The 19,119-nt window shown below is 41.8% G+C and overlaps 1 protein-coding gene across 1 annotated transcript in view; it reads left to right on the forward strand.

Annotated features, from left to right (window-relative positions):
- ATAD3A (ATPase family AAA domain containing 3A) overlaps positions 1–16,930 on the forward strand; it is a gene marked incomplete at its 5' end in the record, with an annotated part of 141,745 nt that extends 124,815 nt beyond the window's left edge. The window contains 1 exon segment of the mRNA XM_073602890.1: positions 16,335–16,930. Within this exon segment, the coding sequence (XP_073458991.1) occupies positions 16,335–16,514 (180 nt within the window).
- Positions 16,931–19,119: the final 2,189 nt, after the last annotated feature.

Consider the following 19,119-nt stretch of genomic DNA (forward strand, 5'->3'; position numbering starts at 1 on the left):
CTTTTTTCAGGCGCTGTAGCACCTGAAAAACGCTTCCAGTGTGAAAGGGGTCAAAATCATAAAGCAAAACTAAACCAATTGCATTAACAGTTTCAAAAAATTTTAAATTCTTAATGTCAGGATCACCAACTGTCACATTTGCTTGTTTCCTCAACCAAACTGTCAAACTATCGAATGGCTGGTGTCCTAACTGATCTCATGTGCAGAACCATGGCAGTTGCAGATCAAACAGAAGCAGCTTCCATGGCTGTAAAGGACAGGAGAGTTTAATTCCGCTTTAAGCCTGAGCATGTGCAGAGCACGGCGAGACAGTGTATTAATGGATCTTAAACGGTATAGACACTTTATTTCTTAATGTTTTACATTACACAGCTATACCTGCAAAAGGGGCCAGCCTGAAGTGATCTAGCAGGACTTCATTTTCTGACTAAAGTACAACTTCAGCCCCGGAAGGTTTACCCCCTTCCTGACCAGACCATTTTTTGTCATACGGCACTGCGTTGCTTTAACTGAAAATTGCGTGGTCGTGCGATGCTGTACCCAAATAAAATTGATGTCCTTTTTTTCCCCACAAATAGAGCTTTCTTTTGGTGGCATTTGATCACTTCTGCGGTTTTTATTTTTTGCACTATAAACAAAAAAAGCCGACAATTTTGAAAAAAAAAAAATTTCTTTTTTTTTTACTTTCTGCTATAAAACACATCCAGCCCCTCCTTATACTTACCTGAGCCAGATCTCGATCCAGCAATGTGCCCAAGAGCAGAGGCTTTGTCTGTTCTCTCCCTCCTCATTGGCTCAGAGACGGCAGCGGAAGCCTTTGGCTGCTGTCAGTCACAGCCACTGAGGGAGTGGAACCAAGTTCCGGGGTCTGTGTTTGGGAGCGTGCCTGCACAAGTGCCCCCATAGCAAGTGGCTTGCTATGGGGGCATTCAGCAGGGGGGAGGAGCCAGGAGCATCAGCAGGGGGCCCCAGAAGAGGAGGATCGGGCAGGTCTGTGAAAAACGATTGCACACAGCAGGTAGGTATGACAAGGTACGCATGTTTGCTATTTTAAAGAAAAAGAAAACTACTTGGAATCACTTTAACCTTTGTTCCATCTCAGTTTCTGAACTTCAGCAGCCTCTTTTCAGCTACTTCTGTCTATATGCTAGCCAGACTAAATGGAATTTCCCAGAGTTGGTTTCTTTATTGTGAACAGTGTACAATGCCTGTGAGATGCATTTTAAAAGGGGCTCTGGTATTCTCCATTGCAAGCCCATGTGACTGTGAAAATGCAAGCGCTCAATTGAGAGACAGGTACAGAGTGTTGTCACCCGATAACGGAGTGTGGCAGAATCACCAGGTATTATTTTAATGGAAGCTGCAGGTTTAGAAAAAAAAAACATACCTTTAAAATGACATGAACATGGTAAAGGTTATATGAGATTTTAGTCATTGGGATTACATAGACTTTAATTTTACCAGACACTGCTAATAGAATGGATACTGCATTGTTTAACAGAGACGTCTGATCGAGTGTCGTATGTTGCTAAATACTTAAAAGTGATTTATAAAATACGACCATTCCTGCTTTAAATCCCTTTATCGTTTATCCTCCTCCTCGTGCTGCAGTGTTGGGGTGGGGAGAAGGCAGCACACATCACATTGATACAGCGCACTAGATAAAAAAACACTTATTTTCAGCTTGGGAAGGCCTGTCACTTCTTTTCTATGTCATTTGTGTCCCGAAGCTCAATGTGCACAGACAGCTTTAGCCTCCTTGCACTGTTGACACTAAGGAGAGGAAAAAAAGAAGATGAAGGCATTGGAAGATGCATATATGTTCTGGCACAAGTGTCAGTAATTTATGGGTTTTGTGCAGTAGAACAAATATGTATCCTTTGACATAGGCTACTACATTCGGTATGTTGTCTCTCCTACCAGTTTAAAGTTGAACTCCAGGCATATTCGAATCTGTTTCAGATCAGCCTATTGTAATCCACTGCAGACCAGAACTTCTTGGGTCCATTCCCACCATATGCACTGAGCAGCCTTTCCACAATGCATAAACCTAGGAGTCCTAGGAATTCAGTTCACACCACTGTGCTGCCATGATATGTGCTGAAAAAAAAGGCAAGGCATGTTCTACTTTAAATTCCTGCCCTGCATTCCAACCCGATGCAGTGAATAAAGATGTATGAAAATGCCATATATGAGAGTTTGATAAAGTTGAAGAAAACTGTAGACCATGAGATGCATCTTTTAAAACATATCTGTTGCAACGTGACCACTGGACTGAATAAGCCCTTAAAGTGAAGGACAGTAGAAGGTAATATACAAGTGCTGCTCTAAAAAAAATCATTAAAAGAACAATAAAGTGTACATGATACACTAAAGTGTCAAAGTGAAAACATATAATGAATTAAAGTGCTAAACAAAATAAAGTCCAAAAAATGATGTCCTGAAAATATCAACTTTGAAGGTCACTGTGATGTTCCTCCAAATGTATATGGATAACCACCTACGTATCCATATGTTTCTACTCCCTGAATTTCATCAAAGTGCAGAGATCCACCACCAGAGAGTATAGGCACGCTTACCAGAAAGTCTGGACTCCGATACCATCAGTGGAGGTGGTGTGATCATAAATCTCCAAGGGTAAATTCCATTTGTGCAATATAGAACACCTCCAAAAAAATGATATAAATTGAATTTAGGTACAGTGTTGCATGACTGAGCAATTCCCAGTTAAATTAGCACAGTGCTGAATAGCAAAAAATGTCCTGGTCATGAAGGGGGTAAAACCATCCGGAGGTCAAGTTAAGCATTAAAACATTGATGAGGATTTTGGCAAAAATTGTAATTTAGAGAGTTCCAAGAAAACTACTATAAATGGCCTGTAACAAAAGCAACTGCTTTTCAGGACACACAACGGACTAATATGTATAAAGTAATTCTGGCTTACAATTTTCCTTGAAGCCCTCACACAGATTTGTTTTCATGGGGTTCGGTGACGCATCTAGTCTTTGTGGATTGTGTAGCCTCATCAATAAATGGACACATAGATGTGAAGACTGCCGATTACTACATGTGCTGCTATGAAATAATTGCTAAATTTGAAAGCAGCTACTGTTGAAATTTATGCTGACAAACAAGTGACCTAGCCTGCCATTATGTCAGCAAACAAAAAAGAATTTTGACTAGAGGTTGCACTTTTGACAGCCCTGGGCCATTCTCCATTTATAATCTAGTTCACAGTGGACTTTGATAGGATCACTTTAATGAGCTTTCTTTCTCATAGCCATGCAGTTAAAACCAAGGCACTTTTTATTATCTAGAGTGCTGTAGTGTTAGAACCTCTGTTCTGCTTTTCTTTTTTTTTTTTTTTTTTTATTCAATATTTTTTATTGAGGTTTTCATATGGAAAGAGAAAAAGCAGTACAATTTAGTAACAGTAAGGCCCTTTCACACGGGGCTGATCTGCTCAGCAGACTCTGCTAGCTCAGCGGGGGATCGCTCCATTGATCTCTGCTGAGCCGGTGGATGACCGGTCCCTCTCTGCTCACTGAGCAGAGAGGGACCTGTCAGAGCCCTGTGAATTTCTATGGGGAGATCGGACGAAAACAGATAGTATGTCTGTTTTCATCAGATCCCATCCGATCCGCCAGACGGATGGCGAACGTATCGCCATACGTCTGTTTTGAGCAGATCGGAAGGCAGATGGGTGTCAGCGCACACATCTCTGCTGACATCTGCCAACCCATAGGAGTCAATGGGTGACCTGCTCAGACCTGCCTTAAAAACGGACAGGCGGATCCGAGCGGGCTTATTGTGTGAAAGGGGCCTTAGTCAGATATTCTGCCAGAAGTGTAAATAACAGAAGAAAAGATTCAGATTAGTTGATACATGTATGCTGGCCATACACTATACGAAAAATCGGCCGAACCCATTTTTGAAAAAAAACAAACATTCGGCTGTAAGAGCAAATTATAGTGCCATCATATAATGACTGATAAATCGTTCAGTGGACAAAAATGAATGCATTTTCTTTTCGTTTTTTTTTTACATATACCTAGTGCAGACAGTTCAGATGGGAAACACATAAATTAACCTTTCAATTTATTTTCTACGTTCAGCAGAACATTTCCAAACTTGTCCTTCATTTTTTCAGCTCAAAAAAGTTCCAACATTTATCGATTTTGTGCCCATTAACTGGCCGAAAAACGAACAAACTAAATGACTGAATTTCGGACGATTTTTCGTATAGTGTATGGCCAGCATTTAGTATCGACTAGGCAAACTATACACAATCTAAAAGTGTGATCAGGTGTCAACTCCAGAGCGGGAAGGACAGGGCAGGGGGAAAGGTAGTGGGTAGGGTAGGAGAAAACACAGGGGGGAGGGGGGGAGTAACAGCCTAACGATCAATCATCTATACAAGTTGGGTCAGCAGTACAAAGAAAAAAAAAAAGAGAAAACATCATATTAGCATTGTACATTTTTGATGCGTTAACCAAGTTGACCACATAGAATTTTTTTTCATACATATATTTTTTTCTAGCTACCAATCTCTCCATCTCGCACCGAAGATTAAGGTCTGCTATTATGCTGGAGATGGAGGGGGGTTCTGATGTTTTCCACAGTCTGTTGATATTCAATTTTGCTGCAGGCAGTAAATGTATTACAACAACCCTCAAGCTAGAAGAAAGTTTCTCTATTTCAAGCCGGAGTAGAGCTAGTGAGGGACTTGGGGTTGTGGGGACTTGTGAAATTGCAGAGATGAAGGAGAAGATGTATTTCCAGAAGGAACATAAAGGAGTTGTAAAGGCAGAAGGTTTTTTTATCTTAATGCATTAAGATAAAAAGCCTTCTGTGTGTAGCAGCCTCCCCAGCACCCCCTAATACTTATCTGAGCTCCCTCTCTGTCCATCGATGTCCACGAATCCCTCGGCCGTCCAGGACTCTCCCTCCTGATTTGCTGAGACACAGCAGCAGCGCCATTGGCTCCCACGGCTGTCAATCAAAGTCATTTAGCCAATCAGGAGAGAGAGGGCGGGGCCAAACTACAGCTCAGTGTCTGAATGAACACCGGAACTGCAGCTCGGTTCGGGTGCCCCATAGCAAGCTGCTTGCTGTGGGGGCACTCAACAGGAGGGAGGTGCCAGGAGCAGAGAAGAGGGGGATCCAGGCTGCTCTGTGCAAAACTAACTGCACAGAGCAGGTAAGTATAACATGTTCATTATTTTAAAAAATCACAATCACTTTAAGGATTTGCAAAACCATAGGAGATGCGCAATGGTACCTACAGTGCTTTGAAAAAGTATTCACACCCCTTAAAATGTTCCACATTTTGTCATGTTACAACCAAAAACATAAATGCATTGGGATTTTATGTGATAGACCAACACAAAATGGCAATAATTGTGAAGTGGAAGGAAAATGATAAATGGTTTTCAATTTTTTTTTTACAAATATGTGAGGCGTGCATTTGTATTCGATCCCCCTGAGTCAATACCTTATAGAACCACCTTTTGTTGCAATTACACCTGCAAGTCTTTTTGGGTATGTCTCTACCAGCTTTGCACATCTAGAGTGAAATTGAGAGAATCTGTGAACAACAACTTTCAGGTCTTGCCACAGATCTCAGTTGGATTTAGGTCTGGGCTTTGACTGGGCCATTCTAACACATGAATATGCTTTCATCTAAACCATTCCATTGTAGCTCTGGCTGTATGTTTAGGGTCGTTGCCCTTCTGGAAGGTGAAGCTTCACCCCAGTCTCAAGTCTTTTGCAGACTCTTAACAGGTTTTCTCTTAAGATTGTCCTGTATTTGGCTCCATCCATCTTCCCTGTCCCTGCTAAAGAAAAGCATCCCCACAACATGATGCTGCCACCACTATGTTTCATGGTGGGGATGGTGTGTTAAGGGTGATGTGCAGTGTTAGTTTTTCACCACACATAGCGTTTTGCTTTTAGGCCAAAAAGTTCAATTTTGGTCTTATCTGACCTTCTTCCACATGTTTGCTGTGTCCCCCACATGGCTCCTCACAACCTGCAAACAGGACTTCTTATGGTTTTCTTTCAACAATGGCTTTCTTCTTGCCACTCTTCCATAAAGAACAAATTTGTGGAGTGCACGGCTAATAGTTGTCCTGTGGACAGATTCTCCCACCTGAGCTGTGGGTCTCTGCAACTCCTCCAGAGTTACCATGGGCCTCTTGGCTGCTTCTCTGATTAATGCTCTCCTTGCCCGGCCTGTCAGTTTAGGTGGACAACCATGTCTTGTTATGTTTGCAGTTGTGCCATACTCTTCATTTTTGGATTATGGATTGAACAGTGCTCCGGGAGATGTTCAAAGCTTGGGAGATTTTTCTTATAACCTAACCCTGCTTTTAAGCTTCTCCACAACTTTATCCCTAACCTGTCTGGTGTATTCCCTGGCCTTCATGGTGCTGTTTGTTCACTAAGGTTCTCTAATAAATCTCGGAGGGCTTCATAGAACAGCTGTATTTATACTGAGAATAAATTACACACAGGTGGACTCTATTTACTGATTAGGTATCTTCTGAAGAGTAAAGGGGGATGAATACAAATGCACGCCACACTTTTCACATATTTATTTGTAAAAAAAATTGAAAATCATTTTCCTTTTACTTCACAATTATGTGCCACTTTGTGTTAGTCTATCACAGGGGTAGGCAACCTCGGCCCTCCAGCTGTGGTGAAACTACAAGTCCCATGAGACATTGCAAGACCCGGACAATCACAGGCATGACTCCTAGAGGCAGAGGCATGATGGGACTTGTAGTTTCAAAACAGCTGGAGTGCGAGGTTGCCTACCCATGGTCTATCACATAAAATCACAATAAAATACATTTACGTTTTTGTTGTAACATGACAAAATGTGGAAAATTTTATGGGGTATGAATACTTTTTCAAGGCACTGTACACTTCCAGTTTCCCGAGGTAGATTTTTGAGTGGCGGTAGGGTGTAAGGTACCATCTGGGTGTAGGGTCTTTAGATAGGATTCCCAATGATTGGAGCAGTGGGAAGCTACGTAAGTAAGTCTGAAAGCGCTTTTGCATGTTTCAGGACTGACAATGATATTTAGTGCCTCTACCCATTTCAAGAGGGAAGTAACTTGGGAATAAGGACGATTATCACTTAGGGCTGCATATATTGTGAAGATACCGTGCTTAGGGTATTTAGGATGAGTGTAGAATTGGTGTAACGGTTCAGGGATTGTAACCACTGAGGGGTGTTTAGAGGCTTTAAGGAAGTGGGTGATCCTCATATACAGTATCTCAGAAAAGTGAGTACACCCCAATCTCATTTCTGTAAATATTTTATTACATCTTTTCATGTGACAACACTGAAGAAATGACACTTTGCTACAATATACAAGCTGTACACTCACTACTTTACAACAGTGTAAACTTGCTGTCCCCTCAAAATAATTCAACACGCAGCCATTAATGTCTAAACTGCTGGTAACAAAAGTGAGTACACCTCTAAGTGAAAATGTCCAAATTGGGCCCAATTAGCCATTTTCCCTCCTCGGTGTCATGTGACTCATTAGTGCTACAAGGTTTCAGGTGTGAATGGGGAGCAGGTGTGTTAAATTTGGCGTTATCGCTCTCTCTCAGACTGCTCACTGGAAGTTCAACATGGCACCTCATGGCAAAGACCTCTCTGAGGATCAGAAAAAAAAATTGTTGCTCTACATCAGGGATATGCAAGTAGCGGACCTCCAGCTGTTGCAGAACTACAAGTCCCGTGAGGCATAGCAAGACTGACAGCCACAATCATGACACCCAGAGTCAGAGGCGTGATGGGACTTGTAGTTTTGCAACAGCTGGAGGTCCCCTAACTGCATATCCCTGCTCTACATAAATATGGCCTAAGCTATAAGAAGATTGCCAAGAGCCTGAAACTGAGCTGCAGCACGGTGGCCAAGACCATACAGCAGTTTAACAAGACAGGTTCCACTCAGAACAGGCCTTGCCATGGTCGAGCAAAGAAGTTGAGTGTCATAGCCATAGGTTGTTTTTGGGAAATAAAGTGCACAGACAAGTGTAGCGCTATAGGTTTTAAGAAGCTTATTGATGTAACTTATGTAAATTTATGAGAAGGAAAAAACGTCTATGTCGATCCACAATGAATTAAAAGTTTGACAAATTAACAAGTAAAGTCTCTGATGTTCCTCAGGTATTTCCTAGACTGCAAAAGACTGCTGTTAGTCCAAAAGGTATATAATTCCTTATTCACCACGTGGATAACGCATGCAGAGATATATGTGTGATGGACCCTCCACATAGAAAAGAGTGAAGGCTTACCAGAAGGATTGAACTCATAGGAACGTACGTTCAATGAGTCAATCTAGCATGTATCACCAACAGGCAACCAAAAGGAAGGACCTCCCAACTGGATGGCGACAAAACTCCAAACATATCCAGACTCCTGACGGAACTATCTTTGAAATGGATGGCAAACCTTCCCATAGATCATCCCGAGCTCTGCAGAGGCGCCGCATCCGCTGCCACCACCAGCTCTGTTTTTGGGAAATAGACATATGAGTGCTGCCAGCATTGCTGCAGAGGTTGAAGGGATGGGGGGGTCAGCCTGTCAGTGCTCAGACCATACTCCGCACACTGCATCAAATTGGTCTGCATGGCTGTCGTCCCAGAAGGAAGCCTCTTGTAAAGATGATGCACAATAAAGCCCGCAAACAGTTTGCTGAAGACAAGCAGACTAAGGAGATGGATTACTGGAACCATGTCCTGTGGTCTGATGAGACCAAGATAAACGTATTTGGTTTAGACGTTGTCAAGTGTGTGTGGCGGCAACCAGGTGAGGAGTACAAAGACAAGTGTGTCTTGCCTACAGTCTAGAATGGTGGTGGGAGTGTCATGGTCTGGGGCTGCATGAGTGCTGCCGGCACTGGGAAGCCTCAGTCCATTGAGGAAACCATGAATGTCAACATGTACTGTGACATACTGAAGCAGAGCATGATCCCCTCCCTTCGGAGACTGGGCCACAGGGCAGTATTCCAACATAACGATCCCAAACACACCTGCAAATGACCACTGCCTTTCTAAAAAAGCTGAGGGTAAAGGTGATAGACTGGCCAAGCATTTTCCAGACCTTAAACCCTATTGAGCATCTGTGGGGCATCCTCAAACGGAAGTTGGAGGAGCGCAAGGTCTCTAACATCCACTAGCTCCGCGATGTCGTCATGGTTGGAGTGGAAGAGGGCTCCAGTTGCAACCTGTGACGCTCTGGTGATCCCCATGCCCAAGAGGGTTAAGGCAGTGCTGGAAAATAATGGTGGCCACACAAAATATTGACACTTTGTGCCTAATTTGGACGTTTTCACTTAGCGGTGTACTCACTTTTGTTGCCAGCGGTTTAAACATTAATAGCTGTGTATTGAGTTATTTTGAGGGGACAGCAATTTGACAGTTAAGCTCGGTTCACACATGGGCGGCACGACTTGCAGGTCGCCTCAGCGAGGCGACCTGCAAACGACTGCCGGGGCGACTTGCGAGACGACTTCTGCATAGAAGTCTATGCAAGTCGCCCCAAGTCGCCCCCAAAGTAATACAGGAACCTTTTTCTAAGTCGGAGCGACTTGCGTCGCTCCGATTAGAACGGTTCCATAGCACAGAACGGGAGGCGACTTGTCAGGCGACTAGGTCGCCTGACAAGTCGCCCCAGTGTGAACCGAGCCTGATACAAGCTGTACACTCACTACTTTACATTGTAGCAAAGTGTCATTTCTCCAGTGTTGTCACATGAAATAAATATATTTACACAAATGTGAGGGGTGTACTCACTTATGTGAGATACTGTATATGTAGGCATCTGATTCCAGAAGGTGGAAGTCATCTTGAAGATCTTTGAAGGTTTTCAAATGGTGATTAGAAATGAGGTCTAGTGGCAGTGCTCAGAATTTTTGGGGGTGCGCAAAAATACTGAAAAAACCCCATCAATTGCAGCCTCACTGTGCCCATCAAATGCAGCCACTTGTGCCCCAGCATATGCAGCCACTTGTGCCCCAACATATGCAGCCACTTGTGCCCCATCATATGCAGCCACTTGTGCCCCATCATATGCAGCCACTTGTGCCCCATCATATGCCTCCACTGTGCCCCCTGCCTGCCCGCTGTCTGCTCAGCACTTACTCCATCTTGGTGGTGGGTCAGGCAGCGGTTGATGGCAGCGAGCTGTGGGATGGCTCTTGTGTCCTCCATGTGTCTCTTCTCGTTCTGCTAGGATTCCAGTAGGGGCACCTGTGCCTTAAGCCAATCGGGTGACGGGTATTAGACCCATTCTCCCTGATTGGGGGAGAGGCGGTTCAGTGTTAGAAAAGCAACTATTAATTTGCTTTTCTAACACATCTGGGTGGACTGCGACAGTGGGGGGGATTCACACAGAGTGTCTTGGTGACCTCTTTCACCAAGACTTAGAGCACTTTCACACTGAGGCGCTAAACTGACTGGCTTTAAAGCTGATTTCCAGGCAATTGTAAAATACACAAATAATGCAGCTCTGTAATCATAAGAACATCATTAAATGTATTTGGTAAATGCAAGCGCTGTAAGTATCTGAATCTGACCTGTAGGGCTGCGCTGCTTCTCCTATCATTGTCCAGTCACATGCTGAGGTGGGTCCAGGATGACCTGGGTTCAGAGGATGTGGGCTTGAATAATGCTGGCCATCTGACTGGGGACATCTAGAAGCAGAAAAAGGTTCTGCAGTGAAATCTCTGAAGTGAAGCCAAATATTGCAGCAAAGTTGCTTTTGTTTTATTTTTTAACAAATAATTCATTTCTATCTTGTTGCTTTTGGCTGAAATTCTGTTTTAATACCTCCCTAGTCTATTCAAAATGAAGAAAAAAAAATGTTTGAGCTTTAGAAATACTTTCTCATGAGAAGTGTTGGTTTTGGCAGCAAATTTCCATTTAGTTTTAGTCAGTCTTTTGACTAAAATGCCGTTTCAGTTTTAGTCATCTGCAATTGTTTTAGTCGTATTTAGTCAACTAAAATCTCCAGTACATTTTAGTCGACTAAAATCATTTTAGTCTCCCAAAATAGAATATGTTTAGTTGTAATGTAATGCATTATTTAAGTTGTAAGTTGAATGTGTTTAGTTGTAATGTAATGTATTACTTAAGCATTTCTCTACAATTTCCAAACTCGTCATATACTTCTGGAGTAAAAAAAAAATTGATTGTTATTTTTTATGGTATTAAGGTTTGAACAAAATACCATCTGAGGAGGCCTGTAATTCTGCAGTGTTCTGGACAGTGGTCTGAGAGGCCTGTAATGCTGCACAGTGCTGGATGGTGGTCTGAGGGGAGGCCAGTAATGCACAGTGCTCTAAACGCCAGTGGCAAGAGGAGGGTTTAATGTACACAGTGCTCTGGATGGTGGTCTGAGGAGAGGCCTGTAATGCACAGGGCTCTGGGACGGTGGTCTGAGAGGCCTGTAATGCTGCACAGTGCTGGATGGTGGTCTCAGGTCTGAGAGGAGGCCTGTAAGGCACAGTGCTCTGGATGTCAGTGATCAGAGGAGGCCTGTAATGTACACACTCACAGTGCACTGCACTGGACAGTTGTGAGTCGGGACTCCTGTCGGCATGCCTGTAACTCACAGTGCTGCTCTGGACAGTCTCCCAAGGAGGCCTGTAATGCTGCACAGGACTTACTGCTAAGTAGTAAGCACACTACGGACTCGCTTGCTGGGAGCGGAAGCACTCATGGGCTCTACACAGGTGGAGCTCCATGGAAACCAGAAGTTCCTGAGGGTAAACATCCCTCCCTCACATTTCCGTTTCATTTTCATTCGTTAACTACGATTTTTATCATAGTTTTTGTCAGCGGACGAAAATGTGTACTTTTCGTTTCAATTTCGTCACCATAAAAAGGCCACTGATGAAAATGTTTTCGTCTACTAAATTAACACTGCTCATGAAAATGATTACTTTGTTTTTTTGCATTGTCATAGGCCAACTTTGTGCTTTTTGATTTAGTCCACTGAACTGACATTTCATTTTTAAATACAGTAGCTACTGTTTGGATCACCCCAAGCTACTTTCCACTCTTGTTTCCACATTTCCACTCTTGTTCAGTAGTGTCGCCATCATTTGGTTTTCTAAATTTATTGCATAGAGTGGAGTCCTCCTCCTTGGTGGTGCATATGGACTAAGCTTGGGACTCTGGCAAGGAAAAACCCTTGGGAGGTACAAAAGTGCATGATTCACTAAATAGATCAATTTTAGGTGGTTTGACTTGAAATTAGACCCGTCAGGCTCTCAGGTTTGTAATCCCAGGACAGCTGTAGGTTTCAGATTTACAAATTGAGTTTTAGAGCTGTGAATATTTAGCTGAAGCTCTGATGGGATTTTCTTTGGACTATCATTTGAGTTTACAAATTTGTTTTTGTGTGGGAAGAGAGAGATCCTTTTTACTATTTTAGCTGCATGCTGTTCAGCGATATCTGACCTAAAAGGATTCATTACGTAATTCTGCAACTGTCAGGCATACAATCTGCTTCTGACACAGCAATTTACATGATGAAGTAAGGGGGAATTTGTGGAAGTAATCCTCTTAGTTCCGTCTTGCTCTGATTGTTATTTCGGCAAATGTGGTGGAGAAAGTTACTGATTAGGGGGGTAATAAATCTTTTTCGCTGAACTTTATTGGAGGTTAGATTTTATGCTCTAGATTTCACAGTTTAAAGGAGAACTTGGAAAGAATTTTGTATAGGTTTTCCTGCTGCATCTTGTGGAGAAAACAGAAATCTGAACATCTGCTGTTTTAACCACTTCCCATCTTGGCCAATTCTGGCATTTCTCTGTTACATGTAAAAGTCATAATTTTTTTGCTAAAAAATTACTCAGTACCCCTAAACATTATACATATTTTTTTAGCAGAGACCCTAGAGAATAAAATGGCGGTTGTTGCAATTATATGTCACACAGTATTTGCGCACCAAGTTTTCTAACGCATTTTTAAAAAGAAAATACATTTTAATGCAAAAGAAAAAAGGCAATATATCCCAATTTTTTGCTAAAATATAAAAGATGATGTTTTGCCGAGTAAATGGATAACTAACATGTCATGCCTTAGAATTGCACACACTCGTGGAATGGCTCAAAACTATGGTGTTTAAAATTCTTCATAGGAGACACTTTAAAAAATGTTTTACAGGTTACCAGTTTAGAGTTAGAAGGTCTAGTGCTAGAATTGTATATAAAAAAAAAAAAAAAAACGGATGCACTGTTAGGGAAATAAAAGTGCTAAAACAATAATAATAGCGAAATGCTGCTACCACCAAAGTGCACTCTATCACTTGTAACAAGGAAACAAATTAAACAGTGGTGCACTGTTCTCAAACTAAAATAAGTGCATTCACATGACTTTCAAACCACTTCTGCGCACATTAAAACAATATGCCTAAAATGTTAAATACTACAATACTGTGGTGCAAAAATATTTATGAAATGCAAATTGATAAGTGACAAAGATAAGTATTATTGCTCTCGCTCTAACATTCATGGCGATACCTCACGCATGGTGCGAACGTCATTTACATATGCGGGCATGACCTACGTATGCGCTCGTTTCTGCGTGCAAGCATGAAGGGACGGGGGCGCTTTAACATTTATTTTTGATCATTTTATATTATTTCTTTTTTTATAAGATCTCTTTAATTCTTTCTTTTTTATCACTTTAATTCCTATTACAAGAAATGTAATAGGAATAAGGCATGTCTAGACCTCTTAATGGAGACATCTGGAGTCAGTAAGACCCCAGATCTCCTATACCCTTGAAAGCAATAGATTAAAAAAAAAAAATTGATCTATGCTTTCCAGGGGAAAAAATGGCAGTGTTTACATCAGCCAGAGCCGCAAGTGACATCATGACATTGTTTCTGGCCTCCCAGGATCATAGAGCTGCTTCACACCCAACTTTATTGTAATTCCCTGCCGGATAGGGTTTTGCGGGTCCCCTATTGCACAACCAACCAACACTTTAACCAGTACCACAGTGGCAGTACTGCCACTGTGGGGGCACAGATTTTGAAGAAAGTCCAGACACCCAAAAGAGGAGGAGACGTCTTTAAAATCCTTTGTAAAAGGGAGGTTTTTTGGATATTTAATTTTAATACCAGAAAACCTTTCGGAATGAATCATGAGTGGGACATCTCACACTTTCATAATTAACCATTCAACCAGGATCATTTGTGTTTATATATATTGTGTTATATATATTTTGGGCATGCGTTTGTGTTTACATCTGTATTCATATATATATATATATATATATATATATATATATATATATATATATACATACATACATACACAGATTTTGGTTTGTTTTTCTCGCCACTTTTGAGCTTTTTCATCCTCTTATAAATATCCAGTTATTGGCACATGTCCATTTGTCATTTATACACTTCCCATTAGGACTCATAATTCATTACCATGCAAAAGCAACTTTGTTTCTTGTATTTTTTTTGTTTGAGTACCATTTTTTAAGTACATATGTGTTTGGGCTTGATTGATTTTGATTTTGTCTCAAGCCCATATACATATGTATTTTTTGTGGGACAGCATTACAGCAGCTCGCCTCTTATGCCCTTCTGAACAAGTTTACACTTATAATATATACTTATCTTGTATACATATGCATTTAGACTCAATAGATGGTTTGAGAATGTGTATGTATACAATCATCTTTTTCGGGCATTAGAAGGCTGGACATAAATACGTTGATTTTTCTTTCTTATGTGTGTTTTTTTTCTTTTTTCTGTTGTTTTGATTTATTTACGGGTAATATGACATTTTGTCTCATGGATATCTTGTTTTCTGGACATTTTTGTTTTTATCAATTTCTCCCTTTTTTGAGGTCTGTCCGTGTTTTCATGTATATATATACGTTTTAAACATTGTAATGTTTTTAACATGTCAGCTGAAATGTTTTTTGCATTTAGCGTAAACCTAAGCAGGTGGTTTTGGGTGTGCCTGATTACAGTTTATTCCTTAACCACTTGCTTACTGGGCACTTAAACTCCCCTCCTGCCCAGACCAATTTTCAGCTTTCAGCACTGACGCACTTTGAATGACAATTGCGCAGTCATACAACACTGTACCCAAATGAAATTTGTATCATTTTTTCCCCACAAATAGAGCTTTCTTTTGGTGGTATTTGATCACAGCTGGGATTTTTATTTTTTGCTAAACAAACAAAAAAGGATGGAAAATTTTGAAAACAAAAATCATGTCTCATAGTTTGTTATAAAATTTTGCAAACAGGTAATTTTTCTCCTTCATTAACATGCGCTCATGAGGCGGCACTGGTGGGCACTGATAGGCGGCATTGATGGGCACAGTTAAGGCAGCACTGATGGGCACAGTTAAGGCGGCACTGATGGGCACAGTTAAGGCGGCACTGATGGGCACAGTTAAGGCGGCACTGATGGGCACAGTTAAGGCGGCACTGATGGGCACAGTTAAGGCGGCACTGATGGGCACAGTTAAGGCGGCACTGATGGGCACAGTTAAGGCAGCACTGATAGGTGGCACTGATGGGCACTGATAGGTGGCACTGATGTGCAGCACTGTTGATGAGGCACTGATTGTGGGCACTTATGGGTGTCACTGTGGGCACTGATGGGTGGCGCTGGTGGGTACTGGTAGGCGGCACTGATGTCCCTCTCACGGCCGCCAGTGATCGGCTTTTTTTTCTCCTCACAATGTCAGCGCGAGAAGAAAAAATAGCCGTTTACCGGCTCTGTTTACATCACAGGATCAGCTGTCATTGGCTGACAGCTGATCACATGGTAAGGGGTCAGGATCGACCCCTTACTCCGATCTGGGATCCAGTGAGTCTCATAGACTCACTGATCACAGAGCGGGCCACGCACTCCCTGCAGGAGGCGCACAGGCTGCTCGGGCACGGGAGGACATCAATAGATGTACTCCCAGCAAGGCAGGTCCACTCTGTAGCTGTCATTCGGCTATAGCTCGTATCTGAAGAAGTTAAACAGCCAGTTTGGTGTATGCTACTTTTTTTGTGAACAAGCAAGCTATTGCTTGTGAAACATGTCAACTGCTTGTCCTGAGTTTGTCTGATACACTTGTGACAATAAAGGTACATCAAGCAAGTTTTTTGGAAATTCAGAGTGCAACCATTTCTTCATTTTATCCTTTAATTAGTGGTTGGGGTTATTTTTGTGTTTGAAAATATAACATGTGTTGCATATAATAAGTCCTGGAATTAATGGTGGAATTTCTTCTGTTTCCAATAACTGTTTCCAATAACTGTTATTCTTTCTGTCTCAGGCTGCAGCCTATGCCTCAGAAGATGGAATTTTGACAGAAGCCATGATCGATGCCCGTGTGGCTGATGCTGTCCGGCAGCACAAGCAGAAGATGGAATGGCTAAAGGCAGAGGCCAAGGAAGGGGACAAAGGAGCAAGCAAAAACCCTCTGCAGCATCTACTGGAGGGAACCCCCGTCTGACGCACCACGAAATAATAGTGACCATTTAACTGCCTCAACCTTCTTACAGCAAGCAAATTCAGCCAGTAGCTGCAGGCAACAGAAACCAACAGCAGTTGGGCCGATCATCTATGAGGACAAAGTGGCACGTTTGCAGCCTCCTGTGAGCAGGGAGCAGGGCTGTAGTTCTTGCATTGAGGAGACAACCGCATCCTTTTCACCATTCATTCCCTATTGAACTCTCTTGTCTTTTTTTTTTTTTTTTTTTATATATTAATTTTAGGGCGTCCATGGCAATTGTATTGTAAAAGAAATGAATGCATTGTTTTAACCCTGACTGAAGCTGCTGCAATAACCATCTCTGGTCAAATGTAAAGAGTAATAGAGTATTGTGATTGTTGAACTTCCATCTATGAAAAAAAATATTGATGCAACTATTTGATGTCTTCATTTTTTAAATTGTGCAAATATATTGTTTTCTGATTAACTTTTTTATCTTCTAAAAAGACTATTGAACTTGAACAATGTGGTTGTCAATATTTAAAGTGCACCTATGCCAAGACTATGGATATTTATGTATTCCTAACAAACCGCACTAGAGCTTTAAAAAAAAATTCCACCTCTGACCTCTCTAGCTGCTTTTCATGCAAACGTTTCGATTCTCAAATATGACCAGAAAGTCTCTTAAGTTGGGTGTTAGTGGATCCCTGCACACAGGGTGTCTAGCTTCCAATCCTGGTGTTTGAATTTGCCCAGGAGGCACGGGTGCAGCATCCAGGCCCACTGCCTGCAGTTCGGCAAAGTCTATGGCAGACTGAAATATGCTGCAGCTGGATAGCATTGAATGCTGTACTGGGTGGTACTTGTGTTTTTAGGGCCCTGTGAGTTTAGTAACGGATTCCTGGAATGCAGAAAACCTGCATGTTTCCCTTAAAACATATGGTGGTAAACATGAGTACTACTCTATACATTGTGCAGCCCTGTCCTGCCACAGCGTTCTTCAGCCTGCCATAGTCTTTGTTAGGCTGCAGGCATCAGAGCTGGCTGCTGCACCTGTGCCTCGCGGTTGCACTAAAATGCTAGGACTTGAGGCACAGGGGGTAGATACAAATTGTGCAAGTTGCCCAGCAGCTTAAAAAACACCTGCTGGTTGTTTACATTAGACAGATAACAGCCTGCCAAGATCTGCTCTCAATAGAAGAAAAAGCTAATATTTCAATACCTGTGTTGTGAATTTTGAAAATTAATTTTTCCACATTGCCTTTTGGCTACAGAGATGAATGTGGACTTGATTTAAACTGCTTTTATTGTTTGTTCAAAATATGTAAATACGTTAGTGTACGTGATCTGGGCATGGGTTTACTTTAAATATATCTGTAGGGACATAACAACAACAAATGAACATCTCCAAATCCAGGTAATGGCTAGAATTGAGATTGTGCCATTGCCAAACTTTTCTCAAATTGCTTGTTCCCTGGCTGCCATGCTAGCCATCTTGCTTACAGAGTTGCTAAACTAGTACGTGTATGCAGATAAGGACCTTTTTGACTTTGCTTTGGCTTTCCTTGTGTACATACGGATTCTGGGTCTGTGACTTGGAATGTCAGGTTCAGAATAACAGCCAGATTTCAAACACTTTCAGTTTCTTACATGATAGGTTTAACACTGTCTTAAGCCTCGTACACACGATCGGACTTCAAACAAACTTTTCCGTGGATTTCTGTTCAAAGAGCATTGGCCGTGAACTTGGTATGCATACACACGGCAGGACTTTTTCAGCCAACTTTCACCAAATCATGTGGTTTTTCAGCTCTTCACCACCACCCTTTGGTCAACTTCTGTATTGTCTGATCTTTTGCATTGGTTCAAAGCATGCGTGTTTGTACATGGATTTGTGTACACACGATCGGACTAGCCGATGTAGGACTTTTGTTGCAGGAAAGTTTCTCTGTTTGCACAGCCAACATTTGTCCGATGAAAACCGAAAAAGTTTGTCCAATGGAGCGTACACACGGTCCGATGTTGCCTTAAAACAGGTAACTTGCATGTTTGTTATCAAAAAGTCCGATAGTGTGTATGGGCCTTTAATCTCATCACACACTAAACTTTTTCATTGAAGCTGAGCTTGAGATTTGGAGATCATCACAAAGCTATTCCAGGGGTTTTGCACACCTTGGAAAGTTATTATGTTTTATTTTGAAGAGCTCAATAGTGGTGTATACAGTGCCTTGAAAAAGTATTCATACTCCTTGAAATGTTCCACATTTTGTCATGTTGCAATCAAAAACATAAATGTATTTTATTGAGATTTTATGTGATGGACCAACACAAAGTGGCACATAATTGTGAAGTGGTAGGAAAATTTGAATGGTTTTCAACATTTTTTACAAATATGTGAAAAGTGTGTTTTTATGGTCATTGTCTTGCTGGAAGGTGAACCCCAGTCTCAAGTCTTTTGCAGATTCTAACAGGTTTTCTTCTAAGATTGCCCTGGATTTGGCTTCATCCATCTTCCCATCAACTATGACCAGCTTCCCTGTCACTGCTGAAGAAAAGCATCCCCACAACTTGATGCTGCCATCGCCATGTTTCACGGTGTATTCAGGGCGATGTGCAGTGTTAGTTT

The sequence above is a fragment of the Aquarana catesbeiana genome, linkage group LG10 (assembly GCF_042186555.1).
Source record: "Aquarana catesbeiana isolate 2022-GZ linkage group LG10, ASM4218655v1, whole genome shotgun sequence".
NCBI classification, from domain to species: domain Eukaryota; kingdom Metazoa; phylum Chordata; class Amphibia; order Anura; family Ranidae; genus Aquarana; species Aquarana catesbeiana.